The sequence below is a fragment of the Erpetoichthys calabaricus genome, chromosome 2, assembly GCF_900747795.2.
Source record: "Erpetoichthys calabaricus chromosome 2, fErpCal1.3, whole genome shotgun sequence".
Taxonomy (NCBI): Eukaryota; Metazoa; Chordata; class Cladistia; order Polypteriformes; family Polypteridae; genus Erpetoichthys; species Erpetoichthys calabaricus.
In genome coordinates, this window is record NC_041395.2 from 308922978 (window position 1) to 308950750 (window position 27773).

General features: G+C 38.0%; 3 protein-coding genes across 3 annotated transcripts in view; 2 read left to right on the forward strand and 1 right to left on the reverse strand.

Moving 5' to 3' along the window:
• The window catches only part of atp5md (ATP synthase membrane subunit k), a 550207-nt gene that overhangs the window by 3723 nt on the left and 518711 nt on the right, over window positions 1-27773 (forward strand). The gene's annotated exons all lie outside the window — the stretch shown is intronic.
• sfr1 (SWI5-dependent homologous recombination repair protein 1) lies at window positions 3796-14045 on the forward strand. The gene is made up of 4 exons (XM_028795873.2): window positions 3796-3987; window positions 11112-11215; window positions 12140-12538; window positions 13850-14045. Exons 2-4 carry the CDS (start codon window positions 11120-11122, stop codon window positions 14039-14041), a joined length of 687 nt encoding a protein of 228 aa, XP_028651706.1. The 5' UTR covers window positions 3796-3987; window positions 11112-11119; the 3' UTR covers window positions 14042-14045.
• The window catches only part of cfap43 (cilia and flagella associated protein 43), an 80145-nt gene continuing 66914 nt past the window's right edge, over window positions 14543-27773 (reverse strand). Inside the window, exons 30-38 of the mRNA XM_051922615.1 lie at window positions 27627-27713; window positions 23045-23133; window positions 20079-20283; window positions 19086-19198; window positions 17545-17704; window positions 16833-16997; window positions 16192-16272; window positions 14999-15152; window positions 14543-14915 (exon numbers count right to left, since the gene is read on the reverse strand). Of these exons, the coding sequence (XP_051778575.1) occupies window positions 14743-14915; window positions 14999-15152; window positions 16192-16272; window positions 16833-16997; window positions 17545-17704; window positions 19086-19198; window positions 20079-20283; window positions 23045-23133; window positions 27627-27713 (1227 nt within the window). The 3' untranslated portion in view covers window positions 14543-14742. The remainder of the gene's footprint in view (window positions 14916-14998; window positions 15153-16191; window positions 16273-16832; window positions 16998-17544; window positions 17705-19085; window positions 19199-20078; window positions 20284-23044; window positions 23134-27626; window positions 27714-27773) is intronic.

The following is a 27773-nucleotide window of genomic DNA, read 5'->3' on the forward strand; positions in this document are numbered from 1 at the left end:
AGCGGCTCTACTTCCTGAGGAGGCTGAGGAAGTTTGGCATGAATGCCAACATCACCTCAAACTTTTACAGGAGTGTGGTCGAGAGTCTGCTGATGGGCTGCATTACTGTCTGGTATGGGAGCTGCTCTGCCAGCAGCCAGAAATCACTACAGAGAGTGGTGAAGGCAGCAGAGCACATCACAGGCAAGAGTCTCCCTGCCATTGAAGACATTTACCTCCATCGGTGCTTGCGTAAGACAAGCAGCATCATAAAGGACCACAGCCATCCATCACACCAGCTGTTCTCCTTGTTACTGTTTGGCAGATGATACAGGAGTCTGGCTGCTCGGACTACAAGACTTAAGAACAGTTTTTACCACCAGGCCATTCGACTCCTCAACAGCAACACCTGAACACTTACATACACTTACATTACACCTACATTGCATTACATCTACATTGCACTACTCACACACAAACTGTACCTGCACACACTCTGAATACTGACTGGAACATGCATCTGCACTTTATGGAATATGCATCTGTATTTATAAAACATTTTCTGTGCAATAACTGTCATTTATACTTGCTGCTTATTCAGCTCATATTGCTCTATAACTTCTTTTAAAACGTACACATTTTATTTTATATGGCTTGTCTATTTTTAACTTGTAATTTTTTTTTAAATTATTTATTAGCTTTATTGGATCTAGGCTGAGTGACTTGTTTTTCTCGTCATACACATTTCATTGTATGTTGACCCTGTGTTAACCTATATATGACAAATAAACCTAAACCTAACCTATTAGTATCACAATTATTATTATTATTTAGTTGACCTGCCAACATACTTGGCTCACACACCTGGTACACATGACATCACACAGACTCTTTCTGCTGGAAAGGGATACAAATGGAATTTTTACCTGCATTGGACAGCTGGTATAACAAAAGCTTGTACATAAAATCTAAAAGGGGTGTTTTCAACAAAATAAAGGTTCTTGTTTTATAAGAATGACTGTTTGAGGCCCCATGCTAAGGTTTCAGTGGTTTGATTCATCACACTGCCCACAGACATGTGAAGCACCTGCATTTGTCTGACTCTGAAGCAGACGCTTGGACCAAATCTTTCCGTTGTAGATGTTTCTTAACCTAGAATGCTGAAAACACCTCCTGTTTGCAAGCTAACATTCATTTATTTCAGTTTAGGGCTTCAAGCAGAGAAAATAATGATCACAAGTGACTGCATGTTTTAACTTTTCAGAACTGGACTGAGACTAAATGCCAACACTATTATTTAAAGCACGTTGACTCAAAACCTGATGAATGCTTCTCTATATATCTATGTGGCTGTCCTGGCTGACACATAGAAAGAACTTTTTAGTACTGTATTTGATAAAAAAATAAGACTGAGGGGCTTATTTATCCAAAATACCTCTCTTTCTGTAGAATTATTTATGTTCTTTTATTATGCAAATCCACATTCTTTACAGCATACAACCCTGAGGAACCATGAGAGTCTTTCAACCTTTAAAAAGTGTAACTTTGAAACAGACTTTGGATGGAATGCAAGTCTATGGCACAGCACACCAATGCACCCACCACATTCATTCAGACTGAATGTGGGGGGAGATTAGATTTATTAGTCAACATAAAAGCACATCTATAGACAGAAGGAAAGAAACCATGTACACAATACAAGAACATCAAAAACCTGAACTCAAATGTGAACTAGAGTTAAAGCACTGTGAGACTGAATTACTATCTAATGCACAAATATTTGAAATATTTTTAAAACTTAATCTCTATGAAATGTAATATTAATTTATTCAGCTAACATATGCCCTGCAAAAGACAGATTTCCTGCACTCAAAAATGACAGCGATTAAGTGACTTTGAGAAAATTATGTTTTTGTTACAGTACTTTAGTTAACATGTTAACTAAAGAAACATTTATATTGTAACTGCACATTATAATTGTTTCTATTTTGTTAATAACTCGAGGACTAGTATTTGCTATCTCAGTGTCAACAATGAGTCACCTTGTGCTCTTTATTCACAAAGGACTTGTCTTACTATGTCACGTTTATCACAAAACAGAATAAAAAAAGTCACTTACTGTTATCAATATCTGGTTTCTTATTGACAAAGCCACAATCACTGGGCAATTCAGATGATCTCCACATAAGCAAAGTGTTAATGTAAGGAGTGTACAGAGGGCACCCCAGCGGGCATTGAATTGGGAGTCAGGGGCTGGGGGGCAGTACAACTAATCACTACATCACCATGCTGCTCTTCACTATACATTCTTCTACTTTCTCTGTGCATGTGTTTTTCTGCATAGCACAAAACTAAAAGCCATGTTAAAAAGTTGGGTGTATTGGGGATACCTTTGGTTGGAAGTATTTGAAATGCATTCACTTTGGCCAGGCGCACTCTATCACTGAGAAAACACTTGATTCTCACCAAGTCAAGTTTTAACTGTTTTGCAACAATGTCCTGAGAGCAGTTATTATATAACACTTGAAACAAATGAAAGTTTAATTGAAAATATATATATTTTTACTGATTGCGGCGCACCCGAGGTTTATTTTCTCTAGGGGTGCTGATGACTGGACCTTTAGTTCTCCTATCCTCCATTTTCAACTCACCATATCTTAGCAATAATACTTATGGACATATATTATATATACATATATATAATATACATATACTGTGTAAGTTCCTTGAGCATGGGAAAGGCACTATATAAATAAAATGAATTATTATATTGTTAGGAACCTTTCACAACATCAATCTGAATTTGCTTTGTTTAGTAATTAATCTGTATATTTATGTTTTTAGTAATTTGTAAAGTGGTAATTGCATTTAGCTTATGACTGTTACAGCACTCCAAACCTGCACTCAAATAGGGCATTTTACGTCTCAGCTGGAGCACCCCCTGTATTCAGAATTCATGTTCTCCCAGCTCAAGTGGATTTTCTCCACTGCATCTGGCTACCTTCCACAGTTCAAAACCAGAAAATTAGACTGGGTGACAACATTAAGTTGACCCAGTGTGAGTGCATGTGTATCCTGAAGAATGGTCTTCCAATATGTCCACTGCGGACTGAGCATGGGTTCAACTTTAAAAGGCTTTTTATTTAGCAAACAAGGTTTCAGAAACGGGATGCTGAAAATGTAAGTCATATTCTTTTTACAATAATTTCCAAAGAATGCTAACAGCGATTTAATTACAAGTGTAGTGCTCTATTATGCATGCAATTTTTTTTTTTTTTTTAAGTGAGGAGCACCCAGTACTCTCCTATCCTCAGACCTCATCCTTTACAAGTAAACGTCTTGGATTTACGTTATATTTCTTTTTACACTCTCTCTCCCTAACTAGGGCGGAGGTTATTTTTCCTAATGGTCTGACAACATTGAATTTTTTAATGAAAATTCTAACAAACATTGCGCCACAATGTGGTAAATATTTGACGCACTGCGTACTGTTTAACCGGTTAACAGCAAACTGCGGCTTGTCTCCAAAGTTTACCGCTGCTCTTTCTGTGTAGCCTACTGTGCGTTTGTTTGAAGACTGTAACACTCCCGAGCTTGACGACGAGGTAACAGTCTAATCGTTTACGCTGCATTATACTAAAGGTTTCGTTTACCATTACAAGTAGTCTTATTGAGGTTCCATCTTCTCCGGCTGCACAGCCGAGAGTATCTTTGCCTGATCAGGATGAGGGACTGTGAGTTGTCGAGGAATACTACACTCCCCAGACTGCACCACTCTCTCACACATGCGCAGGACACCACATTCACAGGAAATGGCGTAGGACTTGAAGGAAGCGGGCAGGGCAGCGCGAAAAAAGAAAACATAAGGTCCGACTGACTTTACTTGTTCGCTGGATGTGTTTTGCTTTCCCGGTTTATGTCTGCCTCGTTAATTTTCGGAGCACTTGTATGCATGGCTTTCTGGCTTGAATGGCGGATAATGTCAGCTAAAACCACTCCCTTTTAAAGGTTAGTGAAGAGAAGATTAAAAGTTTTAATTATGTGAAAACCATTTAGTGAAACGTTATTTGTTAAACCTCAACCAATTAAGTATAATGTATACGTTCTTAATGGATTTAAATCATTTAAGGAAATAAAGGTAATTCACGAAACAAATAACTTGTATAGGCTATGGTATGATAAAAATACAACTTAGTACGAGAAGATGCCGTTCGGATTCAGATAGTGCTTTTTTTGTTATTCTATTGTAGTACCTTAACGTGCCTGTTTTACTTTCTGTTAACTTGACCACTTCTATGTGACAAATTCAATTAAAAATAACTTATTTTAATGTTTATTTTTAAAGTTTTCATCATTTCAACGTCTACTGCTATTATGAGGGTCAGTGTCAAACATGGTTAAAATCAAAGTGAAAATGACAGATGGACAGACACTCCCCATGTCTTTCATGAACTGTGCCATATGTGGCTCACACGTACAGTCATGTGAAAAACTAAGTACACCCCATGAAAACTGCTGACTTTTTCAACACATTTGAACTGGCACAAACGTTAGATCTTTATGCAAACAGTGCCAATAGATAAAGGTGATATACTTGAACAAATGACACATTAAACTGACATGGTGTTTTCTTTTTCATAAACCAAATGAATAGAAATGCAGATTTGTGATGTGGAAAAATTAAATATAGCTGTCCGTTTATCACCACTTCAAATCTGTAAAATTAGAATCAGATGTTCCAGTGTAGTGCCAATGATCAGAGATCCTTGGAGAGTGTGCAGGTGGGTCCAGTCTTATTTAAGATAAGAGTCTGGTTTTGTGTTTCCTGTTGATGTGTGTGGAATCATCATGCCAAGAACAAAAGAGCGCTGGCAATCACAAAAAAGGCAGTGGATATGTATGAATCTGGCAAAGGATTTATAAAGGAAATATCATCAACAAGTGGTGTAGAATTCAAATGACTGCCAGGACTGGCTGGCCCAGCAAATGCAACCCAAGAGCTGACTGTTTTATACTAATAGAAGTCCCCAATCCATTAACTCCAAAAATTCATTGCAACATGTACAGATAGTTCTTGCAACTGCTGGAAGTCAAAGGTAGTGCATCAGCAATCAGAAAAAGATTGCATAAATTTGACATGAATGTAAAGTGTGCTAGGAAAAAAGCTTTTACTGTCCAAAAGAGCATTGGAGCAAGGCTACAGTTTGTCATTGAACATGTAGGCAAGGATCAGGGCCCTGATGTATAAATGGTGCGTACACACAAAAATGTTGCGTATGCCCATTTCCACATTCACATCGTAATGTATAGAAGCTAAACTTGGTGTAAAGCCACACACATTCTCATGGCAGCCTTCACCATTGTGTACGCACTTTTCTGCTCAGTTTTGCAAACTGGTGGCATGCAGCATCAAAGCAGTGCTACTATTTCTGTGTGGTCTCCCTTTTTTCAGATTTGCATCAGTGATGTGGGATTTATCAAATACACCAAAATTAATTCCGTGTTGTTTACAAATTTTATTCACTTGACTGTAAACATTCTGTAACAATATAATCTCAGTGCTCCACTGTATGTGTGTGTGGTATCTTAGATCCACAGCAGCAAGCAAGCGGAAAGCTCTATGGTGGGTTGTGTCGAGAGTGCAGAGGATTATCGGGATACAGCTTCCAGCCCTGGAGGGAATTTATAGCACATGCTGCCTAAGGAAAGCCCCCAGCATCTGCTTGGATCCCACTCACCCATGCCACAGTCTGTTTGAATTACCCCCATCCAGCAAATGCTTCAGAACATTTCCTGCACGGACTTCGAAACTCAGAAACATTTTCACCCCAAGAGCTATAAACACACTCAATCAGTCCATCAAGTGCTTGCGGCAGAACTCCTTGTACTTATAATTACAATTACCTCACTATAAACTTTCACTGCAACTGCAGCATTGCACAACCTGAGCCACTGTGTGAACCATTTGTACTATCTGCACTGTATGCACATGTTTATTGTACTTACACATTCATATTATATATTTTTCATTATTTTTTTATCATATTATTATTATTATTGTTATTTTATCATTTTATAAGTTTATGGAGGATTTGCATATTGAATCTCATTATACCATACAATGACAATAAGTAATTCAGTTCAATTCAATAGAAATAAGCGTGTGTTTACAGATAATGATGACTGGCTTCTAAGTTGATTTAGATTTCCAAGAGTTATCTTCTTTGAGCTGTGTGCTGTTGGAATACTAGGACGTGTACTTGATATCATTTTTATGATGAAATCCTTTAAAGTATGCATATGCATTTTACAGATAAATCGTTAACTTCATTTAAATAATGTATACTGTTAATAATTAAACGCGTGAGGGAGCGGTGGCACAGCGGCAGCAATGAGCTGGCACCACATCCAGGGATTGCTCCTGCCTCACATTTGATGCTTGCTGGGACTGGTGCACCCTTGGATGGATGGATGGAATAATTAAGCATGTATAATAAATTTTTGAAGAATCAGCGTTCTAAGCTTACAGCTAGTTTCACATTTATTACAGAGATCATTGTGTGGTGATTGATTACATGGAGAAAGAAAATGGAAGCACAGGAATTGGGGGTTGGTACGTTTGACAGAGAGAGTACTGGTGCATTAAATTATTCCATTCAGGGTCACACATGTGCCAGTAAGCATCTTGTGGGAGGTGGGAACAATCCCAGGATGGGGCTCCAGCTCATCGCTACCGCAGTGCCACTGTACCCCCACATGTTTAATACATGCTTTAATGCATTTCATCATGAAAATGATATCAAGTATATATCTTACTATTCTAAAATGTTTAGAGAGCTGTAATATCATAAATGCACACTCCTGTCTACGAAAGAGAAAGCCAGTTTAAAAAGCACGTAATGACTGGGTCAGTGAACACATAGAATACAAAGCATTTAACATGCTACTTTAGTTAAGATGGAATTTGAGAAACTCTAGTACATTAATCATCGATTTTAAGATCAATTTTACGACATTCTACTTTAAAGACAAAATAAACTATGAGAATAAAGTGGAAATTTTGAGATTAAAGTTGACATTTCAACCTTTTTTTCCATTGTGTCCCTAATTTTTTTTCTTTTTTCTGAGCCCTATTACGCTTCCATATGACGGTGGGTCTGACTACTTTTTTTTATTTTGGGCACTGTGCGACTCTCTGAGCTTGAACTTAAGAGTGCCACTCCATCAATTTCCTTTTCTTGCTCATACCACTGCCTAAACTACCAAAAAGTATGTTTGTCCTTGCCTCCAGTTTACTGAGTAGGACCTCCACTTCACATTCACTGAAGTTTTTATTTTCCCCCCATGCTTTTGCCATTATCTTTTCACAAAATGCTAAATGTAAGGGGCTATTTATATTGATTTGCATATTCAAAGGGGTGTAATTTTGGCAGTGGTCGGCTGGGGTGGCAGGCGTATGCACATGTGTTACTTTTCATGTTGACTGGGATTTATGGAGTGGAAGTGCGTAGAAGTTGGATCACGGTTTTGTACATCTGAATTTTTATGTGCATACTCACATTTCCACTTTTGTCCGTACGCCATGCTTTAGTGTCAAATCTACACACGGTGTTATACATGAGGTCCTTGGTCTTCTAGAACAACGAGTTCTGGACAGATGAATCAAATATAGAGTTGTTTGACCACAATAACAGTAGACATGTTTGGTGCACACTGAAGGCAGGATTTCAGGAGAAGAACCTCATACCAACTGTTAAGCATGGTGGAGAATATGCTATTTTTGGGGGTTTCTTTTCTGCCTGAGCAGCTTGCAGTCATCGAGTCATTTCTATATTCAGCATTCTATGAACGTGTGCTCGAGGAGAATGTGAGGACATCTGTGTGAAAGTTGAAGTTGAGCCAGAAATGATCCAAAACACACTAGCAAATGGACCCAGAAATTGCTCAGAAAGAAGAAATGGAGTGTTCTGGACTGACCAAGGCAATGTGCTGATTTGAAACAAATTGAAATGTTGTACAGTGATTTCAGATGGGGAGTACATGCAAAAAAGAACAAAAACTCACAAACACCTTGTAACTGAAGGGGTCTTGCATGGAGGAGTGGTCAAAAAATTCACAAAAGTCGCTGGTGGGCAGTGATGCAAAAATAAATAATTTCTGCTAAAAGGGGCAATACCAGCTTCTGAGTCCAAGGGTGGACTTACCTTTTCCCCAGTGGACCATTACATCTGTTGTTATTTTTGTTGAATAAATGATTGAAAAGGCAAATTTTCCTTGTGTTTTTATTAAAGTGTATTATCTTTATCTATAGGCACTGTCTGCAAGAAGATCTACAGTTTGCTTGTTCTATTATGTTGAAAAAGTTATTTTACATGGGGGTGTACTTACTTTTTCACATGACTGCAAATGGATTCTTATACTGTGTAACACACATGCTTATCTTTGAATGCACACATTTCTGCTTGCTAGTACACTTTATAAACATGTATTGTGTAACACACCTCCACTGGGTTTGCACATGGAGTACAACTTTATTGAGTACAATTATCTAATAATGAATTGGTTTATTATTTTTTAATTTAACAGCTGCACCTTTTTATTGAATGGACTTACTGAGTGGAATGACACATGCTAATGCTGGACAACGTTGACTCCTATGTGTTGCCAGTTGATTGGTGGTAGATTTTGATTTCATACCTTATGCTTCAGATGCTAGATTGGATTATTTTTGATTGAGGCGGCCATGGTTTCATATGGAATTCACTGGCACACTCCTGCAGCTCCTAGATGACATCTCTTGACTGGTGGTGTGTAGTGTCATTATTTTAAAAAAGCCCATTGACATTTGGATAAAGTGTTGAGCCTGAGAGGCACAGATAGTCCGATATCCCGTGCATTCAGTCATTGCTCTAGAGGTGCAAAGGGACACTGTGTGTTCCATTACCACACTGCTTCTTGACCCCTAATTATAAGACTGGCATGTTGACAGTTTGACATTGACTCACTCCAGGGGGTTTCTGTGACTGATTCTGGACCTCTTGTCAGAATCAATCAGCGTGTCCTGGAATTCATCAGAACAGACCATTCCTTTCTAATCCTCCAGTGTCACGTGTTTGTATTTCTCAGTTCAATATAACTGCACTGTCTTGTTTTTTGCTAACAGGAGTAACTCCTGTCTGGGGTCATGATGGCTAAACCCCATTTGTGACAAGGGACAATGATAATGATTTTATTCTTATCAGTCCCTTTTGGCTACTCTTTCTTTCAGCTATACATTTATAGTTTGTTTCTGATTACTGGGCTTTGGGGCATTGCCTTCATTCACACACAACTCGCACATAAAAGCTTTACCAAAACTACTATATGTGTGATATAGTGTATGCATGTCTATTGCCTACTCTCATGTCAAGTTTTAAGTGTTAATCCTGCAATTCCTCCTTTGAATTGAATGCAAAAATGTAGCAAAGTGATTGAACAAGCGATTGTATACAGTGGGTTCAGAAAGTATTTGGACCCCTTCACTTTCTGCACACTTTATTGTGCTGTAGATTTCATTTGAAATTGATTAACTTGCCATATGACAAAGTGAAAGCATGTTTTCAGAAAGGTTTACAAATTTATTAAAAACCAAAATCTGAAGTCTTTTTTATAACTATTCAGACTCTTTGCTGTGGCCTCCCAGATTGTGGTCTGTTTAATCCTGTTTGCTTTAATGATCCTGGATATGTGTCAAGAACCTGACTGGAGTCTACCTGTGGCAAAATGAATTGATTGGATATTGTTTAGAAAATCACACAGCTGTGTATATAAGGTTCACAATTCACACTGCATTTCGGGACAAAAACCAATCCATGAATTCCAAGGAACTTTCTGTAGACCACGATCAAATTGTGTTGAGGCGCAGATCAGGGCAAAGGGATAAAACCATTTGTAAAGAGTTTAGTATTCCTAGGAGCAGCATGTCCGTAAATAATTGTGAAATGAAAGGAATTTGGAACCATCGGGACTCTTGGAGTTGATCGTCCAGCCAGACTGTGTAACTGGGCCTTCATCAGGAAGGTAACCAAGAATCCAATGGTCACTCTAACAGAGCTTCAGAATTTCTCTGCTGAGAGGGGAGATTCTGTCAGAAGATTGACCATCTCAGCAGCATGCCATCATTCAGGTGTTTGTGATCGAGTGACTAGATGGAAGCCACTCAAGTAAAAACCATATGATAGCCTGCTGGGAGTTTACCAAATGGCACGTAAAGGACTTTGGCCTAATCAGACAAATATTGACCTCTTTTAGCAGAACTCCAAGCATTATGTCTGGCAAGACATTGCACTGCTCATCACTTTTCTAATACCATCCCTATGGTGAAGCACAGTGGCGGCAGCAGCATGCTATGTGGGTGCTTCTCAGCGAAAGGGACAGGGAGACTGACCAGAACCAAGACTGATGAATGCAGCCAAATGCAGAGAGTTTCTTGAAGAAAACCTGCTCCAGAGTGCGCACCACCTCAGACAGGGGCACCAATGACCAGAGGAATACACACAAAACAATGCTGGAGTGTCTCTCAGATACGTTTCTGACTGTCCTCGAATAGTCAAGCCTAGCCAAAGCCCAAGCTTAAACACCATAGACCGTCTGTGGAGAAAAATGAAGATGGCAGTTTAGAGACACTTCACAGGATGAACTGCCCAAATACAGGTGTGCAGAACTCACAGAGACTTACCCAAGAAGACCTGAAGATGTAAATACTGCCAAAGGGCCTTCCACAAAGCACTGAATTAAGGGTCTGAATGCTTGGGAAATTTCAGTTTTTGATTTATAATAAATTTGCAAACCTATCTGAAAACATGTTTTCATGTTGTCATTATGAGTTATTGAGTGTAGATAGATGAGCAAACATTTATCCATTTAAAATGAAATCCACAACACAGTAATGTATGCTAAATACAAAGAGGTCTGAATACTTTCTGAATCCACTATAGGAAGGGGGCAAGTAAATCTGATAAACTTGTGAATATTTCCCTATTTTCTGACATGTCTTTTTGTTTATAACTTATGTAAAACAGAGTGTTTGATCACCTCAGTCCCTGTATACTAAAGAACAGATTCTGTGTTTGAATTACTTACTGTTTTTAAAGGGTTAATAATGGAGACTCCCAATTCATTAAAGTCCAGACCAATATATACAACACCAGAAGACAAGCTTACTTCTAGTGAACCACAAACCTCAACAAACAAGCAGGTAAAGATGAAATGTTTTATTTCATATAAATATTATATAAATATTACTTTTTTAATGTAAGTTAACAGTTTTGGTGAGATGTGCTCAATTAAACAAAAATAATTCAAGTTAAAACCGAGTTGTACAGTACACCTCCATACTAATTATTATTGCTTATTTTGTTAAATTATTAACACAGTGTAATATACTGTTTAATTATTTAATAGAACTATTACTTTTTGCAGATTTTAATATAGTATTTTATGAATAATGCTTGAAAACTCTTAATATATGACTTGTAATTTGCACTTTATGATAAATATGAGGATCTCTTTATTAACATATTTACAGCAGTGCAGTGGTGGGTGCCGGTCACAGCTCTGGAGTGCTGAGGTCTAAAGCCTGCCCTGGCACTGCTTGTGTAAGGTTTATGTTCTCCCAGTGTCTGTGTGGATTTTGTCCTAGTACTCTGATTTCCTGTCACATTCTAAAGCTGTGCATGTTCTGGTGATTGGTAACTCTAAATCAGCTTCTTTTAGTACCGGACACATAGGTTCATGTTCTTTCAATGTATCTGTGGGTTTATCTCTGTGTACTTTCCTTTGCTTTCCTCCTTCCAAAGATGTGTTAGATTTAATTAGAATCTCTAAATTTGCCCCATATGAGTGTGTAGATGTGTATCTGTATGAGTGGGGCTGATGCTACTGAGGTACTGTAGGTCATAGCTTCTGTGACCCTGAAATGGATTAAGCATGCTTGATAAGAGATGGAAACTGGCCTGTTATGAATGATGTTGCCATGTGAATGACTGACAGGTCACCCTGGATTTGCTCCAAGTTTACACGACTAATTGCAACGTGGCTGTTCATGATCTTTATAGATAAACCATGATCAGAAGATGATTTACTGCTGAATTTGATTCCAGTTTTTTTTTTTTTCTTTTAGACATTGAGTGACACCCTTAGAGAGAGATTAAGGAAAACCAGACGTTCCTTTGCATCGCCATTCTCTGTGGCGAAACGGCTTAAAATTGATGATGATGCTAAAGCGGAAGCTGTGTCTCCAGTTCCCAATGGAAGTTCAGAGAAGATGAGTGATGATATTACTGGAGAGAAGGCTTCATATCACACTGTGAAGAAACATATAGCCTCCACAGAGCCACTGTCTGTTGACACAGACACTGCTGAAGTGATTTCCTTGCAGCCCAGGTCTGTTTGCTTGCAAGCACTAGTTGATCTGCCAGAAACGGAGCTTAAAATGTTACGTGATGCACTGAAGAAAGAAGTACAAGAGCAAGAAGAGACGCTTCGTAGACTGAACATGGCGAAAATGTATAGAGCAAAGGTACATAAGTAAGAAGTCTATTCAAAATGAACTGCTGATTATTTGTGAGATTGTGGTAAGGTTTTAATGGAGGTGATATGTTAAATGTGGTGAATTCAGAAAGTATTCAGACCCCTTCACTTTCTTACACTTTGTTGTGTTGTAGATATACATTTTCCATTTTTGCTCATCAATCTACACTCAATAACCCATAAGGACAAAGTGATTTAGTTTTCTGATGTCTGTGTTGTTTACTTTCTCGTATACAAAGTGTAGGGAGAAAGTATTGTATTCGTCCAAATATTCGATATAGAGATCTTGATGAATCTCGACGTTTTAGAGTCCGAAAATAGCATTTTTGGAATTCTGTCTGTGTGTGTGTGTTTGTGTGCACGTGTGTGTTTGTGTATGTAAACACGATAACTTGAGTACGTTTTAACTTAGGTCAACCAAATTTTGCAAACAAGTATTAGGTACAAAACGTAGATTTCTGTCAACTTTTGCGCTATACTTTACCTTTTATTCATGCAGCTGCAGAGTCTGATCTATTCAAACTTACTTTTATAATAATCCATCCATCCATTTTCCAACCCGCTGAATCCGAACACAGGATCACGGGGGTCTGCTGGAGCCAATCCCAGCCAACACAGGGCACAAGGCAGGAACCAATCCCGGGCAGGGTGCCAACCCACCGCAGACTTTTATAATAATTGTTCAATATATTATTAGTTTGATTTGATTTGTTGTTGATGGTTCTTTAGTCTTGCGGTTTACTCCTCAAATATCCATCCCCATATCTGAGTATACGAGAATGTCTAGGGGAGACCACTCCCGATTTTTTTTTTCTTTTAAGTACTTCAGTCCCACCCCCAAGAACAAACAACCCACATCCTAAAGATAAGCTGGTTAGGTTGACTATCAGTTCTATCCTAGCCTAGCTGTTGTGCTCTATGATAAGCAAGCAGTACTGTTCTGAGTTGGTCTCTTTGTTGTGCCTGGTGTTACTGGGGTAAACTGTTGAACTATAATCCACTACAGCCCTCACTTGAAGCAATCAGGTTTGGAAAATGAATTAATTAATGTGTTTCTTAACTAAAGGTAAACAACTATGAACATTTTCATGTTAACAATTTATTAAGTGCTTTAAAAGTCCCCCAAAACACTTTAAAAAAAAAAAAAACCTGAAAGATGTATAATTTACAAAGTATGTGTAGTAATTTTAACTTAAAATCGAGTTTATGTATCAAAATGCATATTATGCTTATTATATTATTAAATAAAAAATCGTTTTAAAATTTAATTCTAAAAAATATTCATTTTTCCCCTTCCTAGAATGACTTGGATGTGTTGCAGTGTCTGATAAGTAAATGGAGATTATGCAGCCAGTCAGTGCTGTATGAGCTGCAGTCGGTTCTTCCTTCAGACAGCAGTAAGTTGAGTCTAACTCAGCTTATTGATGGCTTTGGACTCGATGATAAGATACTGCACTATGACAGAATAAAGGAAGAGTTTCTGGATATGTAATCTGCCTATGATTATTTAGAATACAATGAAAGGTGGTTGTTTTTTGAACAGTTCAGTTTTTTGCAAAATTCTATAAATTTAGTATTTAGGTTCCATATTTACAGTATGTATTTAACTTTTCCACACTTAAGATAAATAAATGCCATGTTGCCAAACTTGTAAAATCAAATTGCACAGTCTAGTGCATTTGATGCTTAGACCTATCTATTGCCTTTTATTTCACATAAGAAATTCTAATATTGATTTTGTTAGCATACCTAGCATGGTGAATTTATGTTGCTTTTCACTTGATAAGTATGTTTTTGATTTTGTTTTCTGCCCATGGGAATTACTGCTGGATGTAACCAAAGGTAGTAGACAAATTAGGCTTTTAGGTAACTTTAGTTTATTTACACCTTTATGATATAACTTTAGTTTATTTACACCTTTATGATATAACAAGTCCTAAATTCACCAACAGACTATTTTATTTTAATAATATTTGGTGCACTCTTTCTGATAATATGATGACTTTTGTTTGCCTTATTTGACCACTGAAATACAGTATAAACCTCAAGGGTGCATTATTTTCCCCCAAATTTTTGTAATTATCGTAATGCCAGCCATACACACCTAACTATTCTGCTGGGGTTTGGATTAAACAGAAACACATCAAACCTTCTGCTTTTATTTCATTATTAGAACGAAGAATGTTGGAATTTTCAGTGTTCTAGTTGCACCAAAGCAGGAAAAGTTCTCATCCTCAGTTTCTCAAGTTTAGCTTTTAGTATGGATGCTTCTTGAGCTTGAGCCTTTGCCAGATCCACCAGTTTCTTCCTCTGAACAATGTCCTGGTATCGTTTGTTATTATTCAGTGCTATGTTATCTTCCACAGCTGTTTGTAAGTAATTAGAAAATAGCTTTTTAGTAAATATACATTTACCCAGTAATAAAAGGCAAAAATATAAAGATACTTACCAACAGCATCATAGATTTGTTGTCTTTCTGCAACAACCATTATCATTTCCTTTAGTTCCTCATCCAGGATGGTGTTGTCATCTGCCTTTACTTTGATTTGTCTCTCTATATCTTTAATAATCCTCTTTACATTTTTTACATTTTTCTGATGGTTCTAAAATGCAAAGATACGTGTTTGTACAGTGTATTATGGTATGTGCTATGTCATAGCTATTCATCTTAGTCCCTGGAAGGTACAGTAGCTTCAAAATGAGTACAGTGTTTTGAAGAAAGTTAATGTGTTATGTAGAAATACTGCATGTTGATGTTGTAACATTGATGAGCAAGAGTGCATCCATGATATAACCATCTTGTTAAGAGTGTATTTGTTGTTTTATTCTCAAAAGGCTTGTAAACAGTAACACACACAAGTTTAGGTGCGAATGTCTGAGAAAGACTCTGCAGGATTAGTAATCTGCACCCTATATGAAGGTACCTAATTCTATTTGCTTAGGTCACCTGAAGAGAACCTGCCTGATAATATATTTTTATGAACAAAAAAATTGTGAACAGAGCTCACTTCTAAACCTAGGCTTCTATAAAGCTTCTGGTAGTGGAAAAAAATACTTGGGGCTCTTTTCAGAAACGCCCTCTTAATAACATCCTAGGCCAAATAAGAGAGAGGCAGGGAAATCAATATTTTAATAGAGGCACCTTTGGGGTCAGGATGATGGGGCATTCTCAAGAAAGAAAGAAAAAAAATAGAGTGGCCAGAGGCAAGACCCAGTTGGTGATACTAATGTAACGTAACATAATGTCTTCTGTAGCAGGATGGTTAGCACTGCTGGTTGAGAGTCCTGGGATAAAATTCCTGCTTAGCCATTGTTAGTGTGGGGTCTGCACTTTCACCTCATGTGACATTTTGTGTTGTCCCCAGGTATTCCAGTTTTCCTCCTACTTGTCAAATGTGTCACTTAAGGTTAATTAGTGATACTAAAGTGGCTTTTTGTGAGTGGACTCTGTAATGGAAAAGTGAGCAGCAATCATACTATTCTGTTCCTCTGAAGTCTGCCTTAATATTTATGCTGCCACAAATACAGTAACCGGGTGCTAAACTAAAAATGTTTGTGACCCATTGGGTTTACATTACATTTCTAATTCAGTGTGTATAGTACAGTACTAGCAAAGAGCTCTGTACAGTTTAAAGCTTGTACCTTTACTTGTGCAGCAATGGTTTTCTCCAGAACTGAAATCTGATGCATTAAGTGGCTTTCATGATCACGTTCTTTCAGGTACTAAAAGAAAAATAGAACATAAAATTAATATTGATTTTGTTTATGTTTTATTCATACAGAATATTTTATTTAGAGTATAGAATTTCAGTGGGGTTGATGTTATATGACATTGCCAGTCTCTCAGCTTACGGAACTAACTTCTCAGATTTGTAATTATTTGTCTATGCAGTAAGCTGGATATTATCACCTAAAGATGGGAGGACAAGGCCAGTTACTGTAAACTGTAGAATTATTTATTATTTTCTCATAACTGTATAATATTTACTAATTTTTTTACAATAAAGTACAAGAAGGATGGTACAAACTGCATCCCTGACTTCTTGTGTGACCCTGAGCATGTCATATAACTCAGCAGGGCTCCAATTGTAAAAAATATCATGCACTTATGATTTGCAAGTCACTTTGGATAAAATATCAGCTGAGTAAATAAATGTAAATAGGGTAATTAATTGGTAGTTATAGTCTTGTGTTTTGGCTGCATAGGTCTAGTCCAGCTCACTCTCCACCTTTGAATTTCAAGAAGAACTAGGAATTAAAACATCATGTAATAAGAATCTTACCTCTTGTAATTCCTTGGAGAACTTCAGCATTTGAATATCTCTAAGTTTATTGTTTAAATCCTCCATCTGCATTTTCATTTTCAAGTGCTCCCACTCTTGAATGATGATCCCCTTTCGGAAATCTTTAATTTTCATCATGGTGGCAATCTTCTGATCCCCAATAGTCTTCAATTATAAAATAAATTAAGAAGTATGACAGGAGTAAGCTGACAAAAATTTAACAAGACAACTGAAAATGAAAATTGGTACTATTAGTGGATGGCTTGAGTGTATACGGATTGGTGCTGTTTTCTTTTTCAGTGTGCAGTTTACTGGTTGAACTTCTACTGGTTCAGTCTGTGGTTTTAGAAATGCCATCACCTCAGTGTTTAGTTTCCCTTAGATAACTATTATCTGAAATGATTACTCATGAAAATGTTGGCTTCTTTATTTTGTGAGGTTTAACATTACTTGTTAATGTAGACAGTGGGTGCAAATGAAAATGCTTCGTATATAGAAGCAACAAATACTTTACCATTTACAAACATCTACTTGAATTTGGGAGATTCGGTAATGGCAGTGATTTCTAGTACAACATTTTTGGGCTCCCTTTAAAATTTAGTCCCAAGTTTTAATCAGTAAAGATAAAATACAATAGCAAAAAAATGAATTACAAAAACATATCACATGTTATTTGCCACTGAAACAAATTTCAAAATTTGTCACATTCTACCTTAATTGTTCCATTTAGATCTTCAACAACACTTCTGTGGAGAAGAACTGAATCTGAATAGTCTGTTATAAAACTGTCACTCTCCACCTCCACTTGTCCTTGTTTTAGCAAGATCTGCACCATTAAATTCAGTTGGAACTGAACCTTAACGTCCCGTAAGCTGTAAAAACATGATCATATCATCAGTCTCTATTCTACATAGTGCCTTTCAAAACAAGCAACTTTGGAGAAACACTAGCCAACCAGCCTGTAAGGAATGTTGAACTCACAGGGCTGTTCAGGATGCTTTTTTAACAAATTTTTTTATTGCTAGTAAATCATTGTATTTGATAATGTAATTTTTTTGTATTATGTCCATTAACTTCAACAGAGAAACAACAGCATGTACCCTCTTCTTGTACCAGTTCTGAATCCCTCCCTCAGAGCCGTTTCTTCAGTAACCTTACCATCATTCCCAAACCTTTTGGACTAACAGTGCTCTTCTAGGAAAGCATCGTCTCCTTACACATTTTCTTAACTGCCTTTAAATGTTCTTTGTTGATTCCTTCTCAGTCATAAGAAACTCAAAACCTGCACATTGTTTAAAATGCACATCATCACTGTATGGTATTATAAGTAGGAACTGCAGATGTGCTAGGAAGCTGATTGTTTCACAATGCTTCTTGGTGAAGCAGGATATTTCAAATTAACCAGAAAGGTTAGGTGCATTTGCAATCCTAAACTGACTTAGTGTGTGCTTGGTGTGTGGGTGTGTTTGTGCGTGTTCCCTGCCCGGGGATGTGTTCCTGCTTTGCACCCTGTGTTGGCTGGGATTGGCTCCAGCAGACCCCCCGTGACCCTGTGTTAGGATATAGCGGGTTGGCTAATGACTGACTGACTGGGGATGCTGGCATTTCCCATTAATTCTGAAGCACAGAAAGTACTCCCAGTTTTTTGTGTGGCAACCCGCAACACTCTTTGAAGATGAATAAACATACAGGAGGAATGTAAATCATCAAATTAGAATTGCATGAATGCAGAATACCAATAATTGAAGTTGAATTTTGGAGACCCGCTTTTTTCACAGAGATTTGGGGATATAGAACATACGTTATCTCAGAAGCAATTGGGAACAAGACATGAAAAAACACTAGATGAAGCCCCTACCAGTCTTGCATCTTATACACTCCCTCTCAGTCATGCCAGGCCAATTTGAAATGACTAATGAACCTAACAAGTACAGTATTTCTTTGGGCTGTAGGAGGAAAATTGAGTACCTGCAGAGAACTCGTGTAATCTCCACACAGAGAGACACCACAAAGGGAACTGAACCCAAATCTATTTTTAGCCTAGCGCCATTGGTATAACACTGTGAGAGCCAAGCAGGTATACATTTTAATGTACCAGGTACACCTGAAACATAAGTTGAACCTGATCCTGACGCTGTAAGACCACCACTCCAACTACTGTCTATACTGTAAAGAAATGTTATTACCTCTTAGTATTGTTAAGATATACACATTTTGTGACTGCTTTACATGCAGAATGCTCCTCATACTTACACATTGAGATTTTCTACAATGTTTTCAATTGCCTGCCTGTTCTGTTCATCCTCCTCCATTCTCCTATGTAGAAATGCTTGCATCTCAGCTAGAGTGAGGGCTTTCTGCTTTACCTTGAAATGCAAAATTAAAAAGAAGTTTTAACAGCAACCCGACCAGTTGTTTCAAAATCAGCTTTTACCCTTAAACAACATGTACAGTGACTGCCTGGAGAGGAAAGATGATTACTCATTAACAAATCTCACACTTTTTGTGTATTGCATATTGCTTTTCTACCTTGGTGATGCACTGTACAAATGCGATAACCCTCAATTTTCATTCTTTCACTTTGTGTACCCCTTCGTTCCATTACTGTAGGGTGCTGAAAGTGGCCACTGCGTATTCGAGTGTCATCCATTGGAAACCAACCCTGGAAGACCCACACACCTAGACGGGGCCAGTTCAAAACTGTCAAGTCAAAGAAATTTATCATGTCTGACATATGAGTGAATGCCAACAAGTGCCCACACAGACACTAGGAGATTGGGCAGACTCCTCATCAACATTGCCAAGTCTTAGACATGAAGTTAGGACCACTTCTAATTCTGTCTGTCCTTAAAACATAAACATAATATTCTGTAACCTGCTTAACCCAGTTCACACAGTTATTTGTTTCCTTGTAATTATCTTCTAAATTCGTATTCTGGAGAAAACACATGCAAATTTCAGTTCCAATGTACTGGATGAATGAGGCAAATAAAATTAGCTTAAGACCTAATTTTCACTATGTTGCAACAACTGAACTTTTAAAAACTAACAATTTTTATGAAAATTCTTTCACATGTGCACATATATTCCCTGAAATTATGTAATTCATATTTAGTAATGTTTCATTTTTCGTAACAGCTAACACATAACCTCAAATCTATTAAATCTACTTTAGGATCACGTCGAAACAAAGCTTCATCTTAATAGCCATTAAAAGTAAAAGGGCACTCTTATGAAATACTTTACCTCTTGTTCACTTTTCACTTTGGTCCTTCTTGACAGACAGAACCTCTCCCAGACAGGCAGACCGAGATCCTCTGGTATGTTTTCTGGTGCATCCAACTCATCCATTGCAGACATTAGATGAGAGAGGGCTTCACTGACAGCCTGTGCGGATCCTGGTCGATCACCAAAGGGGTTTGTTTCTGCCTGTGTTCGTATCGTTTGGACCCTAAAAATTATACAGTATAGATGATCACATTGTTCTCTTTAGCAGTAACTCTCTTTTCAAAACTGCATCTACAATACATGAATTACACATTATCCCAATGAAGGATGTGAAAAAATCTGGGGGATAATTGATATGCTGAGGAAGGTCATGATAAGGGAAAGTATCTTCAAGATGTTGGCTCCCTCAGACTTGGACCAAGGCAGAGGCAGTAAAACTTTTGTTATCACTTTAGTTCAGTTCGTTTGGAGCCATAGTGGTTTTTGGATTGCATTCTTGTTGGCTGGGAAGGCTATTCCTCCTTAAAAATTAAATACGGTACTTTCTTAATTAGATGTTTTGCTTCCCTCAAATTGTGAATTAAGGTCTTTTGCTTATGTACAGTATAAACATTACAAAAGCTGTTACATTCAACTCAGAATTGTCTTCCAGTACCACGGTTCATAGCAGCCAGGCAACCGGGGGTCTATTGGATGGGTTTGTTGCCGATGCCCTTATTAATCTTTATATTTTATTGGTGGTAATAGGTATATTGGGTCACTTCACTCAGGGGCAATGGGTATGTTATTTGCAACAACCCTGTCTTATGTGTTATAATAACTGCATTGGGTAGGGCTAGATCTTTGTCACTAACATTATTTAATTGTACACTGGGATTGGTCATATGATGATATGTGCATCTGTTGGTTTATAAGAATGTGACTAATAGATGGATGTCTATTCTGACTCCCATTAATCCCTTATTTATTAAGAAGTGATGATTATTAATTTTCTTTAATTGATTTAATACTTTCTGTATTCTGTAGAGGAATCATTTTACCTTTGATTAGTGGTTTCTTCACAGGCTGATGCTACAGACATCTCATACCAACAGGTGTTAGCTCTATATGTTATACTTTTGATTGTCCATCTTATACTGTGATGTGGGTTGCATTGGACAGAGCTCACTCCATGCAAATGCTCTCTCTCTCTCTCTCTCACACACACACACACACACTGGGGCTGATTTAAGATAGATAGATATACTTTATTAATCCCAATGGGAAATTCACAAGAGTTGCCAATTAACCCAGCCTGGACATGTTTAGGGCATCTTTAGTGGGTGGAAAACTTACACAAGCATGGGGAGAATGTACAAAATCCACACAGACAACCCACACTTTTGCACGCTTTACTTGGCTGATTTTCAGTGTATCCAGTATGCATAGGGCTGGGTTGCTAGAGAAAATTACAGCACCCAAAGAAAATCCCTGCAGACATGAGAGGATCATGTCAACTCCATTCAAGAAATAACTGGCCTGGGAATGAAAACCATGTGTCTGTTTTAGAGGAGGCATCAAAACATTTGTAAATCCATCCATTTACTGAACCTGCTTTTTTTGTTACAGTGTCGCGGGGACCCAGATCATGGCATCACTAGGTGCAAGGAAGATAGATGCTAACCCTTGTAGGGAACTCACACATCCATATGCAGAATACTTACAGTCTCCTTCACCCTATCATACAGCTTTTGAGATGTCAGAGAAAACCTATGTGGACATAAGTAGAACTGTAGCCAGTGACTGAAACAGGACATGAACTTGTGTCCCTCTGGTTGTGACCCAGCAGTGTGTCACTAGCTGAGAGAAGGAGTTAAACTAAAGGAGCCAGAAAACCTTGTGTTTAGCTTTGCCCTGGAGAGAAATCCTTATAGAAATAGACTATGAAGTCCCTCATTTAGTCAGAGTACTAATGAGAGTAGTTTTATATTAATTTTAAATTAAGAACAGCTTTGTTAAACACCACAACTTTTTTATATAATGATAATGTGTGTATGGAGCCCCCTGAGGGGAAATGGTGTACATTTTGTTTTGGGGAAACTATAAGTATTTGTTTGTTTTCAAGTAAACGTCAGAATTGTCATAGTCCCCAGTTACTTTTTGAATTTGTATCCATATCTTTTATAATACATTTTTATTCATATTTCTGTTTTGTCCAGCAGGATGTGATCCAGGGATGCATAGCGCTGGCTGCTATGTTATGTTGATTTGTGACATTGTGGGTGTTACGTTACTTAACAGTGCAGGGTCTTGGATGACCCCTGTCTAAACTTTTCCTAATAAAATTAAGGAAATAACTTTAGGATCCCATTTAAAACAATGTCTCAGCTATGATTACAAAAATCTTTTGATTGATGCATTACTGCTTGCCTGAATTTTTTGATTTCTAGTTTGTGTTTTTCATTTCAGCCATTCAAAAAATGAATAAAATCCAAAGTATGCTGTTTCCATTTCAGAAAGACACTCTCATTGGCCACAGGAATGATTTATTTCGTATTTCTCAGAGGTGGCAGAGAGAGGATTTTTCACCTCTATTATCTTTTCTGTTGTGTCATGTTGGTGTGGAATTAAGCATATTAGCAGAGAAATGATGAGCAGTGTGGTTAGATGAGCTAATGTCTCTTTTGTTGGTTGTACCTATTGTTTAGCAGGCCTCATCACAAACATGTTAAAGGTCATATTTATCTGTATAAAAACCAAAGCTGTAACACAAAGTATGGCACTAAAAAGAGGAGTGTTCATTTATAGGGATACAATAATATATCAATAAATAAATAAATAAAAATCAATGTACTTGTATATGTTTAATACCTTTAGTCATCCGAGGAGCTCAGATTTACAGTATATGCAGTATGTATTATATGTATATAGATATAAGCATAATAGATTAAAAGGAATTAGGGACAGGGTGCACTTCTGAAGAAAAGTTCATTTATCAGCCTTACCGAGGTCTCCGCTTGTAGAGTTTGTACAACTGGTCAACCATATGAGCATGGACATCAGTGAATTCTTTTCTGAACCCTCGATCAAGTAGCTGTCAAGTGAAAAAAATAGTTTTACACATTTGAGCAGTTTTGGTCTCATCCAAGAGCAAAGACCTCATAGTGTGATGGATGGCAAACCACACTCGCCATGATGGCAAAATGCAATGGGAGACCTTTGAACTTCCCCCTGACCCATTGCCAGTTGGTCATGATGGGATGTGTGGCTGTGTGGCACAGACTGCTGCAGGCTCCTGCTAATTAGGAGACACTTCATCAGAGCTGCTGTGCTCTATTCAAACCCCACTGTTAATTCTTAGAATTTATTTTTAATTCATCGATAATATCAATCTGAGACAAAGATATTAGGAAAAACAGCAGCACAACAGCCTCCTTGCCATGTTACTCCATCCAGTGATTGGATGGAGGACTGAAACAACCTGATGAGTTAACACCAGGAGACATGTCACATTAATAGGGTTGCATTACATTGTATATACTATCAGTTATGTATTGTTGAAATCTTGCAAAACGTCTTATATTAAAATTATGGGTGTGGAATCCCCCTCAAGTCTGTAACTGATTTTGTTTATATTGGCAATTAATTTATTCCTTCATCCAAAAGATGTGCATGTTAGGTTAACCAGGAACTGTGAATTGGCCCTGTGTGAGCGAGTTGGTGGTGTGTGGGTCCGTGAGTCTGCCCTGTACCTGCTGGAATAGGCTGCAGTATAAACAGACATTTACAATGATTTACTCCCTGTGCATTTGTTTTCCAAACTTGTTACTTCCAGTATGGAGTTTTGTGGACAGCTCAGCTTTTCTAGTAGCAGTGCGTGAAGGTGAAGAATTAACCCTGAAATATTGTGTCTTCGATACACTAATAGCTGGTCTTTCATGGTTCCCAAATGAGAGCAATATTCAAACTCCACACACAGCGTACCACAGCTGGGAACTGAGCTCAAGTCCAGGTGCTGTGAGGAGACAGTGTCTGCCACTAGACCACTGTACCGGTGTAACATTTAATTATCGTACGTTTTGATATGTTATACATTTTAACCTGTGAGTCAAAAGGTTACTTAACGTTTTCTTATATAAGTGACAAATTTTCCTAATGCGAGTGGAATTGTTCAGAGCAAACTTTAGGCAACAATACAGGAAGCTCACTGTAACCTTTTGAATGCTAAATTTTCTGTGACAGGCATTTATCCTGTGGGGACATTTTTAGAAACCAACGCAATTATTAGAAAAATCAGATGAAACAAAAACTTGAAACTGGAGTGACAGCAATTTAGTGTGCACTGTGCAATAGCAGACTCCAACTAATCATGGAGCCAGAGAGTGGTGACGTTGTCAGCAAGTAAGAATTTCACTGTACACTTGACAAAAAAATTACTCTGTAAACCAATAGAATATTGCCTGCCCCTGGAGAAAACTTGAGATTTAAAATGGACACATGGCAATAAAAGCTAGATGTGCTAATATGGGTTTTTCAGAAAGAGTAACATTATCATTTGTATTGAGGATCAGATATAGCCATCCATTTACAGCACATTCAGAGAGTATTCAGACCCCTTCAGATTCTGCACACGTTATTATGTTTTAGGTTTAATAACTTTGCCATTTTGCCAATCAATCTACACTCAATAGCCCATAATAATAAAGTGAAAACATGTTTTCAGAAATGTTTTCAAATTTGTTAAAAATCAAAAACTGAAATTTTTCATTCAAATAAGTATTCAAACCAAGATTCGGCATTTTCTAGAAACCCCTTTGACAGCAATTACAGCTGTAAGTCTTCTTGTGTTAAGTCTTACACCTTGGGTACACCTTGCCTGATGAAGGGGCCTTAGCTGCCTCGAAAGCTTGCATTTGTAATCTATTTAGGTAGCCAATAAAAGGTGTCATTTCACCCAACTTTCTCCTGGGTTAAGTCTGTAAAGCTTTGTACACTTGGATTTGGGTAGTTTACCCCATTCTTCCTGGCAGATCCTCTCAAACTCTGTTAGATTGGAGGGGTAAACTGCCATCTTCAGCTCTCTCCACTGATGTTCTATGAGGTTTAGGTCTGTCATGCTGAAAGGTGAACTTTTGCCTGGAGCAGGTTTCATTCAAGGACCTCACTATTATTTGGCTACATTCAAACTTGTGTTGTTTCTGACCAGTCTTCTTGACCCTGCCGTGAGGGGCACCACTATAGCATGATGCTGCCACCACTGTGCTTCAAAGTAGGGACAGCATTAAGCAAGTTATAAACAGTGTGCTGTGTCTTCATCAGATACAGTGTTTGAGGATTTGCCCAAAGAGTTCAATTTTTACCTCATCAGACCAGATACTTGTTTTCCTCATGCTCTCAGAGTCCTTTAAATACAATTTGGCAAACTCCAAGCAAATGACTGATGGAGTGCTGCTGTGACGGTCGTCCTTCCAACATGTTCTTCCATCTCAGCAGAACACTTCTGAAACTGTTAGCGTGACCATTGGATTCTTGGTCACCTCCATGACCAAGGCCCTTCTTACCCAGTTTCTCTGTTTGGCTTGACAGCCAACTCTAGGAAGAGTCCTGGTGGTTCCAAACTTCTTCCATTCCACAATTATTGACGCCATTGTGTTCCTAAGAACACTGAAAACTTTAGAATTTATTTTATTCCCTTTGCTCTGATCTATCCCTCACCACGGAGGTCTACAGAGAGCTCCTTGGACTTCATGGATTGGTTTTTGTTATTACATGCAGTGTGAATCGTGGACCGGATATTCAAAGGGGTCTGTCTTTCTAAATGATGTCCAGTCAACTCAGTTTGCCACAGGTGGACTCAAATTAAGTTCTTGACATGTCTCAAGGAGAATTAAATTAAGTAGGGGGCTTCTGACCACAATTTGGAGTGCTACAGCAAAGGGTCTGAATACTCAGATGCGTAACAGATTTCAGTTTGTGATTTTTAATACATTTGCAAACTTTTCTAAAAACATGTTTCCAGTTTGTCATTATGAGTGATTGAGTGTAGATTGATGGGAAAAATTAGCAAATTCATGCATTTAAAATTAAACCTACAGCACAAAACGTGTGCACAAAGTGAAGGGGTATGAATACTTTCTGAATTAACCATACATCTCCAGCCAGCAGTGGTTCTGTTGTCAGAATCTGATTAATGAAAGGGGCTTAGGAAGGCAGATATCAGTTAACCCTACCAAAAGAGGCGTCTGAGAATATAAAATGTTTCTTTTGTCGTGGATGGGTGAAGACCAAGTAAAGCGTCACTCTTGTCATAGTACAACAGGAGTGTACAGTTGCAGTGAGCTAAAAAATAGAAATCCCAGCCACTTAAGGGGTGGAAAAATATCCTGGTTTAAGAAATCCTAGTAACTGCTAATTCATTCACAAAGATGTTAGTAAGGATAAAAAGAAAGCCTCATGAGACCATGCAATGCAAGCAGCTGCTGGTGGTGTAATGGTATAAAGTGTGTTTTCATGGCACAATTTGGGGCCCAGGATAATAGCAAATCAACATTTGATGACCAGAAGATGTCTAAACATCACTGCTGTTCAACTACATCCTTTCATGGCAACCCTATACTCAAATATGGATGGGCTATTTCATGAGATTCATTTTCCTTGTCACTTGGCATTAAAGATCAGGATTGGTTCATGAAGAAGCCAGTGACGTCTACAATCACCTGATCTCAGGCCAGCCCACCATTTATGGCAGGAATCTGCAAAGTTGATTCTGGCGATTGTTCAGATTGTTCTAGCCTGATTGTCAATTAGAAACAAGAACAGATTTAATTTAATGGCAGTGTTAGTGTTTTAACAGTGCCATGTCAGGTCATTCTTAGATTGTAGATTTTTTTTCCTTGCCAAGGATCTCATCCAAATAAATTGTAGCCTGAAGTGGATGAGTAATTCTCAGTTCTTCACTTTTTTCTTTACTGTTTCCTTCTAAAAATATTTTATTAAATCCTAGTGAATACACAGATGGGAATGGAAACACGTTAGATGGAGAGCTGCTGGTTTCCTTGTCATTTTCATCATATTGTCATTAAGGAGCAATTAAAACAGTAAATGCAGCACTGTAAGACTAAAATAAGGAATTAGGGTTGGTGACTCCGAGACAACTAAAATGAAGCAGAAAAGTGTTGTATGAGTAATAATTGCTTCAACTCCAATAACTAACTTCTCATTAAGAAAGCAAAAACCAATAGCCACTACAGCCCCCCAGGACTGAGGTTGCAGACCCCTGATCTATTGGATGAGAGATGGCATGGAGCTAAATGCTGTGGACATCCAACATCAGCTACTTTGTTGAGCTCTGGGAAAAAGATGGGCCAGGTTACCAGTGCTGCACGTCTGATACCGTGTGGAGTCCATAATGCAGATGGTTTCAGGCTGCTTTCAGGGCCCAGACGCACTGTTAGGTAGCCATTCAGGATAAAGCAGCCACTCAGTAGGTTTACCAGGAATCATTCAAATACAAGTCACCGTGCTAAGACAGCTCATCTACAGTAATGAAGAAGAATAAATTGTAGAGGATTCATGCTGCTGACTCACTTTGTCTTCTGCGACACAGTTATCATAAGTCTCTCTGAAGGCATCAACTTGCTCTTTGCATTGTTTTACTTCTTCTGCACTTCTGCCCTGTAGACAAAGTCAAAGTGGTTACACATTGTGAAAACCATAAAACAATATCCAAATAGT

Coding starts and splice junctions, on each gene's coding strand:
- sfr1 (XM_028795873.2), top strand. CDS start 11,120: ATGGAGACTCCCAATTCATTAAAGTCCAGACCAATATATACAACACCA. Junction 11,216..12,139: donor AAACCTCAACAAACAAGCAG/GTAAAGATGAAA, acceptor TTTTTCTTTTAG/ACATTGAGTGACACCCTTAG. Junction 12,539..13,849: donor CGAAAATGTATAGAGCAAAG/GTACATAAGTAA, acceptor TCCCCTTCCTAG/AATGACTTGGATGTGTTGCA.